This window comes from Trachurus japonicus, chromosome 3, assembly GCF_045865225.1.
Source record: "Trachurus japonicus isolate A0001 chromosome 3, Traja_1.0".
In the NCBI taxonomy this organism is placed as follows: domain Eukaryota; kingdom Metazoa; phylum Chordata; class Actinopteri; order Carangiformes; family Carangidae; genus Trachurus; species Trachurus japonicus.
Window position 1 is genome coordinate 32,245,571 of NC_140909.1, and position 16,806 is coordinate 32,262,376.

Genomic DNA, 16,806 nt, shown 5'->3' on the forward strand with positions numbered 1-16,806 from the left:
GAGTGTGCTCTGATGGCGGAGGGTGATGTGGGGGAGTTGGAGGAGAGAAACTGCTGCTCTGCATCAAACCGATGCCATTTGTAACGTCTGCAACGCACCCCGGTGTGATGCTTCTGTCTTTTCCAAACCAACCCAGAAGAAACAGGAATAAGAACGAGGAAAAGTCAGCATAAATGCCAGAAATTATGACACTCTCCAAGGATGTGATTGGCCGATGTCTCTAATGCAGTTGTGTCATAATGTTGATGTGTTTAAGAGGTGCTTTAGTTGACATGGTGGAGGAGACAGGTGCCACTGCCATTGTGCTTTTTTGTCTTTTTGTTGTTTTGCATCGGTTTGTAATTTTGGGCATTTTATGTCATTTCATTCATACTCTAACTGACTGAGTGACTGAGTTCTCCCATTGGTCAGTCGACTGCATGTTCCAGTTTTACTCATTGTCTGTTGCTCTTTCAGAAATGAATTAGTGATAACAGCCTGTATTAGAGCAGTGAACAGAGCTGAGAGGTTTGACGTAGTCGGTCAGTGCGTGCGTGCGTGTGCATGTGCTAATAAATCTCTTTCTCTGTTTCTGCAGGAGACTGACATCGCTCCTGACTGCAACCATGTAAGTGTTCCCTCTAACACACACACACACACACACACACACACACACACACACAGACGTCGCACACTCACTAAACTTTACAGGATAAACAGAGAGGAGAGGAAACAGGAAATGAGAGGTCAATGTTGGTGCTTTGCTGCCGTACAGAATATGTTTAATATGTAAATGTTTAATGTTTTACTAGGTTTGTTGGTTTCAGGGTTAAAGGTCAGACCAGGTTTTTGGATTTGATTGATAACATGAAACCAGGCTCATGTAACGGAGGTGCACTCACTCACTCATAAAGGATGTGCAAACCGGCTGCCACTCACACTTTCATCTTCAAACTCTAATAACTTTGTTGTTTCTCTTTTCACGAGGAAGACAAAATCAATTAATTCGTCCAACACTTGGATTTTTTGATTTTTTTCAGAAATAATTCCCATCAGCACCAGCTGCTGTGACTAAAGTAACAATCAAAGTAACAAATTATTATTATTATTATTATTATTAAGGTAAAATGTAAAACTAAAATTCTGAACAAGATAAACATCACACCTTTTAAACATTAGCTCCGGTGTTAACAGACTCATAACATCTGATCTAGAGTCAGGTTCAGAGGTGAATCATTAACAGGAGGGATGAGCTCAAACTGTCACACATGATGACTCCATTAACTTTTGTTGCTCAGAGATGTGATTTAGTGTTACAGTAACTCAGAGTACACCACTGAGCTATGGCTCTTTTATGGAGATTAACTACAGTTTAATTCAGGTGAAAACTGACTGAGCAGCCATGTTTGCTCTGCAGAGTGAGTCCAGTGTTGATGTACCGCCTCAGTGGCTCCCACTGTTTTAATATTTGCTAATCCTCTTAAAAGCACGCTTGAGATCCTAAGCAACTGGGTTTGGCCAATAAGAAGCAGCATGCAGCCGTTTTACTTAATATGACCTGTGGCAGGTGGAGGATGATACACATGACATCATGTTGGTACCATCTGGTTTCACCACATCATTGTTTTCTCACTCTGGGACATGAGGTGACCCCCACACCTCCCACAGCCTCCTCCTCCTCCTCCTCCTTGGCTCCTGGTCCGTCCATCACATCCGTCCTCCTCCAGTTTATCCACTCCTTGTTGGCAGAGCCTCCGAGCGTGCAATGTAAACACCATAAACATCAAATCCTCTAACTGTACAATAATGAGACACAACAGCAGCTCCTGGGGATCTTTATTTATTTAATGAATTGTAATTATAATTTCATTACATTAATCCAGAATTTGTAAATTACACGGTAAAACTTTAGCACTGGCCCAAAATGAAGCCTTTTAAACTAATTTTCTCCTGTTAATGTAAAAAAATATATATATAAAAAATAAAAGAATAAAATCATTATCGTTACATTATACACAGTTGCCTATAAAATTGGAATAATTTTGTTTTCAGGCACCTCTTTTTATTCCTATTATAAAAGTTAATTGTGGTTTAACTTTCACGGTGATATGTGTGGAAGAGATTGATCAGTAGAGTTTCAAGAAGATATAGATCACATCGTCACAATCATTTCATAAGAAGAGGTAAAAAAAATATTATTCAGTCTGATACTCAGTCTTTAAAGGGACATTGTGTAACTTCTCCTGTTATCTATTCACAAAAATCGATTATTTCGTTGTTTTTCATTAATCAGTAATCCCCCCCATCAAACTGAAGTGTTCCTTTCAGCTCTGAATTAGCCGTTCATATCATTCATATCTACATGGAGCGGGTAAGCTCGGTGCTGGCTGCCATGTGGTGTCGCCATGTTTTTACGTTCAGTGGCAGCGTGACGGTAGGAAACCACAGAAACTCAGCGGAGACACCGGAGCTGTCGGCTCAGGTCGAGGTGTCGTCTGTGAAAAGTCACCGCGGTAACGCAGTGAGGAGGAATGGAGCGTTACGCTGATGCTGCATTCACCTGCAGTCGGGCAGATGGCCTTCAGTAACAAACCAGATGTCATTTTAGTCACAGAAGTCGAGAGACAGCCGGTAAAACGTGGGTCAGGTAAACAATACGACATCGCCATGACAACATGTATTGTTTGGACCACTTGTTTACATAGAGGCTTGTTCATGCCGTTACGTGCAGCGGCTGTCGTCCGTCTGCCGTCTGCCCAATTTCACGTGAATGCAGCATGAAAAATACGATTGAGTTGCTTGCGATTTACAACCGCAATGCTAGATGGGAGTAATTCTTACACAATATAGAGTGCCGAAGTGGAAGCAGCCCCATGGGTCCTCAATTCGAAAAAAGTCTCCAAACAAATGAATGGGACTCCAAGATTTATTTCGTGATCCGTTTGAATTGTGCCACGAGAAAAAAATATGTCCTCTACCTGTTTAAAACATCACGTTTCATGCCGAGAAATCAGCAGTTTGTTGTAAACCTATTGTAAAATAAAATTCCGAAGAGTCCGTAACCAGAAAGACTACAGGTCGCGTAGGTGACGTCACACACCAAATGCCGCCCTTTCCCGTGTCAGTTGGTGACGTATTTTTTGTGGGACACCAGATTTGTAGTCCGCAGAGCGTCGTCACACAAAATACATTCTTCTGTTGCCGTTTTACGATAAACTGCTGATTTCTCGGCATGAAACGTGATGTTTTAAACAGGTAGAGGACATATTTTTTTGTCATGGCACAATTCAAACGGATCACGAAATAAATCTTGGAGTCCCGTTCATTTGTATGGAGACTTTTTTCGAATTGAGGAGGACCCATGGGGCTGCTTCCACTTTGGCACTCTATACCTTTAATGTTGTTCATGGCAAAATTGTGTGTGGAGAATGAAATCAATACAGCATAGTGTTGTGATATCGTGATATTTCTTTTAACATATGTGAAATCTTTGGAACCTGATGAGGATTTCCCTTCACCTCATTTACAGGAGTAAGAAACCTTTTAATAAGTATACTCAGCTCACAGGTGTCGCTGACGTCCTTCACAAACAACAACCTCCTGTAACATCAGTCCGAAGTCTGGAGCTTCTCTCCTGGTGCAGGGAGAAGTTGCCGAGGTGTCGTCAGGATGATGAAGCGCCAGTGTTCAGAGTTCACAGCAGTTTACGGCAGACAGCTTTATGAAGCACCGCAAGGTTAATGGACCACTTGGACTGTCTTTATTACAGCGCTGCAAAGCACTGACAGCAATTAGCTACCCACCTCCCACACACAGCTATTTTCTGGGCGGTGTGACTGTCAGTAGCTGTTATCTGTAGCTGCTGCAGCTGGAGCCTCACTGGCAGGAAAACAATAAACAATAAATAAACAATAAAAAATGTCTTTGTTGATAAAGTGACAGAAAGAAAGAAGAAGAAGAAGATCAGAGGACAAAAGAGTCTTTACATAACTGAAGAAGTCAGTGGGAGTTGTAAACGTCCTCTGAGCTGATGGTCTCCACAGCAGATCACTTTGTTTCCCACATTTCCGAAACACTAGATCACAAAGTGTCTGTTTCTGCTGGTTTTAATGTGTGTGTGTTTTTGTTTTAATCTTTATCCACATATTATATTCTTTAATCATATTTAGATTTTAGTCCTTTGTCTGTGTTTCTACTCTCACACAGCTGTTTTTATTGTGTTACCTGCTTCTAACAATATTTTAACAAGATAACTCTGGTTCCCTAGTGCGCAAGGAGCTACAGAGATTAGATAAGACTTACAAGTCAACCTATTGATGTGTTTTAACAGGTCTATTACTGTTAGGACATAAAATAACACTTCTCTATCCTCCGAAACAGGATGTAAAATCAGTTGAGATAATAGAGTCAAATACAATGTAGAGGCATCAGATAAAAGCAGTCAGGAAGACATTTAAAAGAACAAGAAGCCTCAGCTGAGGCTCGGTCTCATCTGGTCTTTGAACTGGCAGCAGGGACACAACAGGATCTCAGGAAACAGGAGGGTTCGTAAAAATGTTTTTAATGCAGCCGAGGGGCTGAGCTTTAAAGATGGAGGAAGCCTCATTCTGAGGACTCAACTTCCTGGATTTGGTTAAAAGCCTGTAGCTGCAGCCCTGAGGAGTCTCAGAGGTAAAAGAGCTCAGCGGTCTTCCAGGTCAGATGAGATAAAAGCCTGAGCCGCAGGTTCAGCATCTCTGACACTGAAACAAAAAAAAAAGTCTGTTAAAACAATCAAATGTTCTAAAGCAGTTTCTGTGACTTTCTAAGATTAGTGTCATTTTTCAAGCCGAAACATCACTTGCCCTTCAGAGTGTCCACAGTTTAGTTGGAGAAATGAAACCATCACTTCACAGTTTGGTTAACCTACAAGTTTTCGTCCCAGGAGGCAGGAGGTTCGACTGACCATGATGGAGCGGAGCTAAAAATAGATCTCTGCTCACTGCACCGTGTCTGTTTTGTGTCATTTATTTGATTGTATTTGTCATCAGTATATGAAGAGGATGTCTCTACTGTGGACGTGTGTAAAGATGTAATGTCTTTGTGTCTCTCAGCTCCTGTGGAACTACAAACTCAACCTGACCACAGATCCTAAGTTTGAGTCGGTGGCCATGGAGGTCTGTAAGAGCACCATCGCTGAGGTCAGTGTCCCGCTGTGACTCTGTGTGAGCTCGTCGTCCAATCAGACGCCTCCATGATCAATCAGAGTCTAAACGTTGATTGTTGCTAAAAACTTTTCCTCTGAGCAGTTGTTTTCTTCAATCTTGTTTTCAGTTTTACCTTTAACTGCTGATCTGTTTGATCCCTGCAGATAAAGGAGTGTAACGAAGAGGAGCGAGGGAGGGGCTACCTGGTGTCCTGCCTGGTGGATCACCGTGGCAACATCAGTGAGTACCAGTGCAACCAGTACATCACCAAGATGACCAGTATCGTCTTCAGCGACTACCGGCTGATCTGTGGCTTCATGGACAAATGTAAAGAGGACATCAACAGTCTGCACTGTGGCAGCATCAACGTGGGACCCAAGGTGAGAGGCAGTGAGGCAACGTCTCTGGTTTTACTCATCGAGTTTCCTAAATGCTATATTTATTTTTTTCATTAGTTTGGGAGACATTTTTTTTTGGGTATTACAGCTGTTAGATGTAGTTTCTGTGAATTCATCAAACTCATCAATCAAACTTTATTTATAGAGCACTTTTCCTACATAGACATGTAACACAAAGTGCTTTACACACAGAAAAAAAGAAAAAGAGAAAGGAGAAAAGAAAGAAAAAAAAAAGAATTTTTCAAAGAACTGAAGAATTGAAAGATATCATACAGCAGAGTTTCCTAACGTTTCCATACCAAGCCCCCCAATGACCTGTCACCCTTTTGTAACCCCCACCTCCCCAAAAATAATGGAAAATACATTTTTAAATGAAAAGATACAATAAAAAAACAACTTCAATACATGTTCTAAGATGATAAGCGCAATGATAATTACTTTTGCAGGTATTTTCTGTATCTATTTCAATAGAAAATGAAATACATTTTGTAGTAATGCACATATAATTATTGATGTTATGTTATATCATATTATATTTTATGCTATCCACCTTTTTCTGAACGTCAAAAACGTAAGCCTGCTTTGCCGGTTTTGCTCTTCCGGTGGAATTTTATGTTTATGTTTCCATGGTTTCGGTAGTCGCGGGAAATGCATGGATTTTTTTTTTTTTTTTTTCAATGAAAATCTGTAAAGTGCATGGATCATCACACCAGCTTTTAACAGTGGATATCACACAAATTGACATCCGTGTTAAAAGCCAGCGTTAATAGATCCATGCGTTTACCGCAACTATGACAACGACTGAAAACCATGGAAACGGAAACGTACAATTCCACCAAACCAGCTTCCGCTTTTGACCATAGATGACATTCGGAAACTTGTGGATATGATTATGTATCAGATGTTATTCTGTAGTATTGGCTCCAATTCAAACTTTAATTTCTTTTGGAATCACAGCAGGAGTTATTGACAAGATAAAGTCAAATGCAGCGTGTTAAAACCATGAAATGAACCTGATGTGATTGAGGGACATGGTCTCATTCCCATCCACACCTCTTCAACACTGACTTCTTCTCTCTTCCTGGTCAGGACGTGCACTCTCAGGGGGAAGTGATCGCCTGTCTGGAGAAGGAGTTGGTCAGGGAGACAGAGCAGCAGGATCACGGTCGTACCATCAAGGAGGAGTGTCAGAAGTCCATCCTGCGGGTGGCCGAGCTGTCTTCGGACGATTTCCACCTGGACAGACACCTGTACTTCTCCTGCCGCGATGACCGAGAGAGATTCTGCCAGAACGTAAGCAAACACTTACAAAAAGTAACTCAAGTAAAGAGTTTTTGGGAATTTGACTCAGCCAGCAGACCTCTTTGTGTAGGCTAACCATATTTGTTAATATTATCAGCAGTAGACTAATTATGAATTCGCCCACCATGTTAATTGGGGAGGAAAGTTGCCCAAAATACAAAATACATGTATTGGGACTGACCAACAAGATCTGCATTGTGTAATAGGTATAGGTGAAGCTTCAAAAACTACTGATTAGAGGAGGAAAAGCAGTCAAAGGACACACAAAACAATTAACCTACAATTTTCAAGCACCAAACTCGTCTAAAGTATCAAAAACTTGACATACAAACTAACTGAAATTTGCTGCAACAGCTACAACAATGCGAGTTAGTACAATTTGCCAGTCTAAATAAACTCCAATTTAACAGAGCCAACTGAGTAAAAATCGCAGTGTTTAATAATGTAAAAAAACGTAAATCAGACATTTTATTGAAGCGTGTGGAATTAAAGGCTGAACATGTAAAACCACAGCTTATGGTGCTTTAACTGTTATGTCATGTGTTTCTCTCTACAGACTCAGGCAGGAGAAGGAAAAGTCTACAAGTGTCTGTTCAATCACAAGTTTGAAGAGGCCATGTCTGAGAAGGTACAACACCTGAACGCATCACCACACTGTCGCAAACTTATTCAGTCGCTACGGCTGCTGAAAGGAGGCATTGTTAAATCTGAACCGATTTTAAAAACACAGAATTTAACACCGATTTTAAAAAAAGCACAGAAACAAGATCGGTACCAGCCGTACATATCCCTCTGAACACACACACTAGACAATTCAGCCAGACTGAGAGACCACACACCTGCTGTTTGTAGTAACAACATTTTCACAGACACCAGATCTCACAGAAACTTACATGAATCAAAGGGGACTTGAGCAGAAAAACAAATATTGCTGGTGAAGCTTCCCCGTCTGCTCGCTCTCATTGACTACTCTAAGTATTTCTGTCGGAGGAACCCTGATCAGGGATTTGTGATTTCTGATCATAAAACAATTGCATTGACACAACACACAAATGATAGTTTGTGACAAGGGGGCAAATGGAACTGAAATTAATCTAGTGTGTGATCCGCCTAATGACACTTGTTTTCGAGGTAAATTCATGCAAAACCGCCGATTTGCGTTCCCGTCGGGGACAGCATTCTCTGTATTTACCGTTATTATCTCATAGCGTGATGAATGTGCAGGTCACAACTTGTCCACGAGAGCGTTTTTGGAGTTGTTGGATTGTGTATTTGATGAGTTTGATGAGGGAAATCAAGAAATCCCATTAGCCTCCTTAGCGTATGTCTGAGCAGCTCACGGCTCTGCTCCGCCGTTCTAAAAATACCTTGCACTGACAATTAAAGGTAAATGGTAAATGGACTTGCACTTATATAGCGCTTTTCTAGTCACTTGGACCACTCAAAGCGCTTTACAATGTAATGGTCGCATTCACCCTTTCACACACATTCATACAGCACTGTTCGCAGACAGGCTTTGGAAACTAATCATTCATACATCCCATGATACATCGGAGGGCAAGTGTGGGTTCAGTGTCTTGCCCAAGGACACTTGAGCCGGGAATTGAACCACCGGCCTTCCGGTTAATGGACGACCCACTCTACCTTCTGAGCCACAGCCGCCGGTAACAAACCTACTCTAAAACTATAGGGATTATGGTAATGGGCCAATTTGCCAAAATGTAGAACTATCCCTTTAAGGCCAGCATTGCAATGGCCCAAATATCAATTGTTTTTGATTGATTCAGGTCAGAGAGGTTATGGCTCCATCAGCAGCAGTAAAATAATCGTACTGACACAACACACTGGAGCTTTGTTTTGACAGTTTTTGATGTTCCTCCAATCAGGTCGTGCAATCAGGCCAAAATCTTGTAGTGTGTGTGTGTCTCCGGCCTAACACCCCGTCCCGTCTCTCCGCAGTGCCGTGATGCTCTCACCACCCGTCAGAAACTGATCTCTCAGGACTACAAGGTCAGCTACTCTCTGGCTAAAGCCTGTAAACTGGACCTGAGGAAGCAGCGCTGCAGCCTGGACACCAACCTGCCCAGAGCGCGCGAGGCCCGGCTGTCCTACCTGCTGCTCTGCCTAGAGGCCGCCGTCCACCGCGGTGAGCCGGCCCGGCCCGGACCGAGCGGACCTGCATTTTTTTTACCGGTATGGGTTATCAGTCACAACACGGTCTTGTTCCTGTGCAGGTCGTCCGGTCAGCGGGGAGTGTCAGGGCGAGATGCTGGACTACCGGCGGATGCTGATGGAGGATTTCTCTCTGAGCCCGGAGATCGTGCTTCACTGCCGGACGGAGATCGAGGCTCACTGCTCCGGCCTGCACCGCAAAGGTCGCACGCTGCACTGCCTGATGAGGATTGGACGTGGCGACCGCAGCACCGCCGTGGACAGCGTCTGCCAGAGCGCTGTAAGAGCTCAGCACTCACTGTGTGGTTAAAACAGATCATAAACTGTAGATTAGTGGGTGTTTGATTGATTTTATCCATGGATAAATAGAATGTCAGTAAAGTGGAGCCGCTGACATTTGATTTCTTTCTGAACCTTTTTGTTCAGCTTCAGACTCTGATCCAGTCTGCAGACCCAGGAGCTGACTACCGCATCGACCGGGCACTCAACGAGGCCTGCGAGTCCGTGATCCAGACCGCCTGCAAACACATCCGCACCGGAGACCCTATGTGAGCTGGTTACTAAACACACTCTACTAAGACTAATATTAGCAGGTCACGTAATTTTCCGAAAGAAATACACACGATGTAGTTGCACACATGTAGTTCCTTCTCCGTATATTCTGGTTCAAATAGGTAAGGTTGTGGATCTTCGTCAGTCCAGAAGAAATCATCCTCGTCCTCTCTTACAAAGTTGGCCATAATCCGTAGTAGCAATCGTTCTTCTACTCGTAAACAGAGGCTTTGTTTTGTTGACCTACTTAAAAGCATGTCGGCGGTGGTTTGCGCATGCGCCCTGCGGGTTAGTTTCGTTTGTATTTCTTTCGGAAAATTACCTGACCTGCTAATATTAGTCTAAAAATAGATAACGTGACATAATGCAAGTCACAACAAGCACACCGGACCGTTGCTGAAGAGTTTCTCTGATGACTTTAGGTGGAGGCAGGCTAACACTACCCATGCACTTCCAGCGTTTGAGCTAAGCTAATTAGCGGTGCGCCAGCTCTGCCCGTATCTCCCTGGTTACTGCACGCACAGTCGAAAGGATGGTGTCTATCTGCTTGTCATGGACTTGGGAGTGAGGCAAGACACAAAAAAAACAATGTTGGCATATCCCTTTAAATGTACAGTATGTACAGTAATTGCAGCAGCCAGGGGTCTCTTAAGAAAAATAATAGCAAAGGAAAGATTTTGACAACATCTAGAAAGAGCGTAGGATCATGGGATTTGTTGTCTTCATATCATCGTCGATGTAAATCCATCTCGCTCGATGGAAAAATGTTCAGTCAAGTTATACAAACAGGACATGAATAATGAATAACGAAAATAATGGATTTTTCCAGATTTGATAATTATTGCAAAAAATTGGGATGAACCTACAGCTGTTCATTTTAGACATTTTAAAGAGGAACTAAGCAGGATTTCTCCCGTGGCTATGCTACATTTGTTAACTACGTGACTTGTGACTTGTTACGAGTGACAGCGGAGGCTCTCTGCCTTCCAGCTGCCGTCTCACGGCTGAAAACCAACCTTGCAACATCAGTGTAGTAACTCGGTCGCCGCCCCGGTGTCCCAGCTCTCGTCTCTGCACCCCGCGACACAAACGTGCTCCGTAACCCGTAATCTTTTGTTCATGACGGTTAAGACACAAACACACGCTGTAACATCGTATATGTTATGTAACGTTATCGCTCCATTTATTGATTTTTCGCCGGCTTCGTTGTAAACAAATGCACATGAGCGAGAGGAGCGTAACCGAAACAGCGGAAAAGCGAGCAGACTTGCATAGTTCCCCTTTAATGGGAAAAGTTGCACATAATAGCTTTTACCCTAAAAAAAAATGTATTTAATTATTTTTTAATTACAAGTACACACACACACACGCACACATTTACACAGAGCGCATTCACTACCTGTGAAACAAGCAAAGGCAAAGAAAGTCATTCACAAAGGTGGTGATTGTCCCTTCTCTCCTGCCGTAGACAGCAGTGACATTAGTCATACTTTGTGGTTGAGGGGAGACGGACTGAAGCTCACTGACTCATGATGGACAAACACCCGCCCGTCCATTATCTTTCTGGCTGCAGTGAGGCTGGACAGCATGGACACCTGCAGGCAGCTTACAGTCTGACAACCTCACTCTGGGTTTTCTGGATCCAGGCGAGGACGGATTATGACACAATGGGCTTTTGACGTCCAGACTGAGAGTGGTTACCGAGTCGTGGGCTCATGTCTCTTTGCTTTCAGCCGTTCTACATCCAGAATAACATGTCATAAAGGTTTTAAATGACAGATTGTGTGTGTGTGTGTGGTTATGTGCAGGATCCTGTCATGCCTGATGGAGCACCTGTACACAGAGAAGATGGTGGAGGATTGTGAACACAGGCTGCTGGAGCTGCAGTACTTCATATCCAGAGACTGGAAGTGAGTCAGCTGTTCACTCTCTACTCTGCCTCCCATCGTTTAGCTTCTTTGAACATTTAGTTCAGTTAGTTAGAACATGTCTAAACATCCATAGGTACAAAAATCAACATTTTATCACGAGTTGTGCACATGAGTCTATTATTGTTTATATATTTTAATTTTGCTCTAACTTAATTTAAAATCTTTTGCTATTCTATCTTAATTGATCTTATTCTGTATTTTTATTCAGTTTTTCCTAATCTGATTTTTGCTTTTCTTGGCTTTTTGAAATGAAATGAATTACGTCTGACTCACAATAATGAACTGACAAGAAGAAGAGAGTGAGACAGTGAATATAGGCTAGTATAATGAGTCATAAGATAGATCTTCAGATGAGGAGAAGAAAGATTTTTTTTTTTAAAAGAAAAAGGATTTACCTTCTGATGTCGCTTTCACAGACGTCAGACTCCAAACTGTGACTTTTTTCCCTCATAAATCTAAATTTAAATCCTGAATCACAACATCAATCCCTGTACCATCACTTTAATCTTCATATAACAGGACAGGAGTCCCAGCTTCGGCTGTGGTTAAGTAGAAACTGTATTAAAAGTACAGTATGTAAGAAATCTAAAGCAACTGGCCGTAAAATCCTCCTAATATGTCACAGAGACTCAGGAATAATGTTCATATAACATGATGAACTCACCAACAACAATAGTACAGCCAGAGTATTCGCATTAAAAATCATTTTTTGCAGACTGCAAATCATGTTTATGTTTTGAATTTACGTGTTTACATGTTGCGCCACCTAGCCCTCTCTCCTAGTCACGGCAGCGTCAGTGGCGTTTCAGCCTCCGGTCTGCTTCCACTGAGCTGCTGCTACAGCTGGGAGAAAAAACCAGATCGCTGTGTTTTGAATTTGACTGCAGTAACCGTTTTTGGCCACATTCTTACATATTGTACCTTTAAATAAACATACATACATACATAAACTGTAAACTGTCTTGTATAAACTGTAAACTGTCTTGTCTGTAACAACATCTATTGCACGTCTGTCCGTCCTGGGTGAGGGATCCCTCCTCTGTTGCTCACCCTGAGGTTTCTCCGATTTTTCCATGGAGTTTTTCCTCAGTGGTTGCGAGGGTCTAAGGACAGAGGATGTTGTTATGATACCATGTAAAGCCCTTTGAGACAAACTGTTTTTAAAAACGGGCTATACAAATAAAATTGCCTTGCCTTGCCTTAAAGTAATAAAGTAAAATAAAGCAACACCCCCTTCCCTCTGTCTCACAGACTGGACCCCATCCTGTATAAGAAGTGTCAGGGCGACGCCGCCCGGCTCTGCCACACCCACGGCTGGAACGAGACCAGCGAGCTGATGCCGCCGGGCGCCGTCTTCTCCTGCCTGTACCGCCACGCCTACCGCACCGAGGAGCAGGGCCGCCGGGTAGGGCGACGCCACAAACTCACACACACTCTCAGACACACACAGATTCCTGATGCCGGAGTGTTTGGCGTAGCTTTCTCTCTCTGATGGTGCGATCTGGTGTCTTTGAATTAACAGGTGAACCCACCTGAGCAGGTGAGTGGAGCTGAGTCGGCCAGCACTGATCCTGGTGAAGGGTTACATTAATTATGAAGTCTGTGATGACTTCATTTGTGTCTGTCAGGCGCTGATGAGCCAATGCCGGTTTAAAAACACAACAACTGAATGATCACTGAAATTAAAATCCTCATTGTAGTTTAGTTGGTCGTAGAATCGGTGTATTTATGATTCTGTCTGCACCGTTACTGTGTGTGGATTTGGTGTCAGACATTTCTGCCCTTCTCTTCAAATTATTTTTATTATTTTGAAATTGTAATTGTCGGCAAAAATCGCTGTGTCACTCTGGTTGCTGGGTAACTGTGATTCTCTCCATTTTCTTCATTTCTACAAATGAAAAAATCAACAGATTAATCAAGGAAATAATGAGAAGCTTTACATGAATACAGTATCAGCTGGTACAAGAGTGAAAACAATTAACTGCCCCTAAAGGAACTACAGTATTAAGATGACGTTTACACATGAAGGCATCGTTATATCTCATGTGTGTGTGTGTGTGTGTGTGTGTGTGTGTGTGTGTGTGCGCGTGTGCAGTTATCTCGGGACTGTAAGGTGGAGGTTCAGAGGATTCTCCACCAGAGGGCGCTGGATGTGAAGTTGGACCCTGAGCTTCAGAAACGCTGCATGACTGACCTGGGGAAGTGGTGCAGCGAGAAGACGGACACTGGACAGGTGAGACCAACCAGAGCCGAGACCACCGCTGACCCCTGCTGAGTCGATTTGAGATCAGTTCATTTGATCAAATCAATCACTCAGTGACACATTTTGATAACACTTTACTTGAATAGATATTCATAAGATTGACATAAAACTTTTGATGCAAAGTTGACATTACTGTATTTGAGATGTCCTTGTTTATATATTATGAGAACTTGACATAGTTTTTTAAAGTTTGGCAATTAGGTCTGCTATGACAGTTTAAATTGTCTTTATGTCAAATTGTCAGAACAAAAACATCTCAAACAATGTCAACTTTGCATTAAAAGTGACATAACTTACCGAATGACACTTAACGACAGCTGTCATAAGTATTCATTGATGTTTATGACAGCTGTTATGTCATGGTTATGACAGTGTTATGTCAATCTTATGAATACCTATTCAAGTAAAGTGTTACCCACATGTTAAATGAACATGAAGTGAGGTTTTTGCAACTTGAATCAATTTACTTAAACAAACATGTCTGTGTGTCCAGGAGCTGGAGTGTCTGCAGGATCATTTGGAGGACCTGGTCTCTGCCTGCAGGGAGGTCGTAGGCAACCTGACAGAGCTGGAGTCAGAGGTCAGAGGTCAAAATAAATGAGTTACTCTGATATGATGTTTATATAGAAGAATCTGACAGTATGAAACCAGGTGTGCAGTGTTTCTCTTCTTATCTGACTTCCTGTCTCTGTTCCTCTCTGACGTTGTTTGGCTGCAGGACATCCAGATCGATGCTCTGCTCATCAGAGCCTGTGAGCCTGTCATTCAGGCCCACTGCCATGTAAGCACACACACACACACACACACACACACACACACACACACACACACACACACACACACTGGTGGTGGTGTAATACAGGGGTTCCCAACCACCGGGCTGGGGACCGGTACTGGGCCGTGGATCATTTGGTACCGGGCCGCAGAGAGAGGATGAAAAAATATAAAATTGTTTGTTTTGTCTAATTTACACTTAAGTCATTTTATTTTGGAAATTTTGCCACTTCCGTCTGTGAATCTTCCCAGATCTGCGCAATTGACAGGCAGGTCCACAAGCGTAAAAGAGTTTAAAAAAACACACGTCACCGGAAATGACTCAATAATGAGACGACAGAAGACCCGACAACTGCCAACAAAAAAGAAAACTGTTTAAAAAAAACAAACCAAGAGTCCTGTTTAAATTACAGGGTTTTTTGCATCAGGTGATTCACATGCTCCAAGCCCACAGTGCGTAATAAATGTGGGGACCGGTTCTCCACCACTTCAAATCTCCCTGCGTTCTTGGTTAAAGCAAAATATCCTGAGATCGCCACAAAACCACTGAAAACCTGCTTCCATTACAAACATGTTATCTTTGTGAAGTGGAGTTTTCTACAGCAAAGAGAGATTACAGAGTAGACTGGACCATCACCCCAAGATGACTGATATAATATATATCATTATTATATTATGGTGAATTGTAACAAAGAATGTAATAATTGAATTAGAAACGTAGCGGAAAACCATGTGACCGCCTACAATCGTTTTTATATTGTGTAATGTAAACAGGAGATAAAAATGTTGGGAACCCCTGGTGTAAGAGATGGAGGTGTCATCATTTTATTTCCTTGAATGATGTGTAAATGATAAATGTGTAGTATTTTTACTCTGTGTATGTGTGTGTCTGTGTGTTACAGGATGTAGCTGATAACCAGATTGATACAGGAGATCTGATGGAGTGTCTGGTTCAGAACAAACACCAGAAGGAGATGAACGACAAGTGTACAGTCGGCGTTACACACTTCCAGCTGGTTAGTCATCATGACTGTGTCTGTGTATCTCACTCTGTGTCTGCCTAGTGTAAATCTTTCATTTAAACATTTCCTTTTTCATTTCTCTCTCTCTCTCTCTTTTTCTGCATCCACTTACAGATTCAAATGAAAGATTTCAGGTTCTCGTACAAGTTCAAGATGTCCTGCAAGGAGGACGTTCTGCGCCTGTGTCCCAACATCAAGAAGAAGTGAGTTGTTCTTCTATCTGCATTCGTAGCCTTTTCCCTTCTACTTCAGCACTCGAGTGTTTACTGTGGTTGGAGTGTTCCTGATGTGAGTGGACTTGATCCACAGGGTGGACGTGGTCATCTGCCTCAGCACCACGGTGAGGAACGACACGCTGCAGGACGCCAGGGAACAACGCGTCTCTCTGAAGTGTCGGAAACAGCTGCGGGTGGAGGAGCTGGAGATGGTACACACACACACACACACAGGGACACGACCTACCCCCTGCTTTATATATTCACTCACATTTGTAATAGTTCTCAGAATCTGAAAATGTATTTTTGCATCCAGCCCTATGAGGCTGGGAGATACTGATAAAAACATGTGATAAAACTTTACTTACTTTATTTGTTTATGTGGTCGGGCCAATGCATATTAATGGACAGTGAGTGCTAGAGTACCCACAGTAAATACACCGGATTTAGCACATGTGCTAAATTACATCCGTAGGCCCCAAAACAATACAACAATTAACATAAAAATTCCAAGAAGACAGAGGACCATTAGATAACAGGAAAAGTACATTTACATGGTTACAGGGTTAGACATGATTCTATATATAATCTATATAGCTGCAATTAACATGATTCATTGAAATATAAAAATATATGTCTATACAGTTGCGATTGACATGATTCATTTTAAAGGGACAACAAGGAGTTTCTATTTGGTTATAAAAAAGTCTCACGTTAATGTAATGTGGATGAATCTATGCTACCCACACTTGATAATGGCTCCATTTTCGATAAATATATCGTTTTGTCTCTATCATTATTTTGTTATTTTAATTAATGGCGGAAACGCTGGTCGAGCCGATCAGCGTTTCCTTACTTTCGGTTTCGCGGATGCTCATGAGAATAACGCCGCCATATTGCCGTTTATGGTCAGGACTACGACGGTAACTGAACCTCTTTGAACCTCTGACTTTAATTCTTGATGAATGAAAACATGAGTCTGTCTTGCGCCGGTCGAAGAATTCTACGGTGC

At 42.4% G+C, this 16,806-nt stretch overlaps 1 protein-coding gene across 2 annotated transcripts in view; it reads left to right on the plus strand.

Annotated features, from left to right (window-relative positions):
- The window catches only part of LOC146990222 (Golgi apparatus protein 1-like), a 29,730-nt gene that overhangs the window by 6,722 nt on the left and 6,202 nt on the right, over positions 1-16,806 (plus strand). The window contains exons 2-18 of one of the 2 annotated variants that reach the window (XM_085770609.1): positions 578-607; positions 5,073-5,159; positions 5,330-5,545; positions 6,653-6,856; positions 7,422-7,493; positions 8,825-9,011; positions 9,100-9,317; positions 9,464-9,585; positions 11,398-11,499; positions 12,772-12,925; positions 13,043-13,060; positions 13,616-13,753; positions 14,277-14,363; positions 14,502-14,564; positions 15,460-15,573; positions 15,694-15,782; positions 15,889-16,006. In XM_085770609.1, coding sequence (XP_085626735.1) covers positions 578-607; positions 5,073-5,159; positions 5,330-5,545; positions 6,653-6,856; positions 7,422-7,493; positions 8,825-9,011; positions 9,100-9,317; positions 9,464-9,585; positions 11,398-11,499; positions 12,772-12,925; positions 13,043-13,060; positions 13,616-13,753; positions 14,277-14,363; positions 14,502-14,564; positions 15,460-15,573; positions 15,694-15,782; positions 15,889-16,006 — 2,019 coding nt within the window. The remainder of the gene's footprint in view (positions 1-577; positions 608-5,072; positions 5,160-5,329; positions 5,546-6,652; positions 6,857-7,421; positions 7,494-8,824; positions 9,012-9,099; positions 9,318-9,463; positions 9,586-11,397; positions 11,500-12,771; positions 12,926-13,042; positions 13,061-13,615; positions 13,754-14,276; positions 14,364-14,501; positions 14,565-15,459; positions 15,574-15,693; positions 15,783-15,888; positions 16,007-16,806) is intronic. The other variant, XM_085770618.1, reaches the window with a different exon arrangement.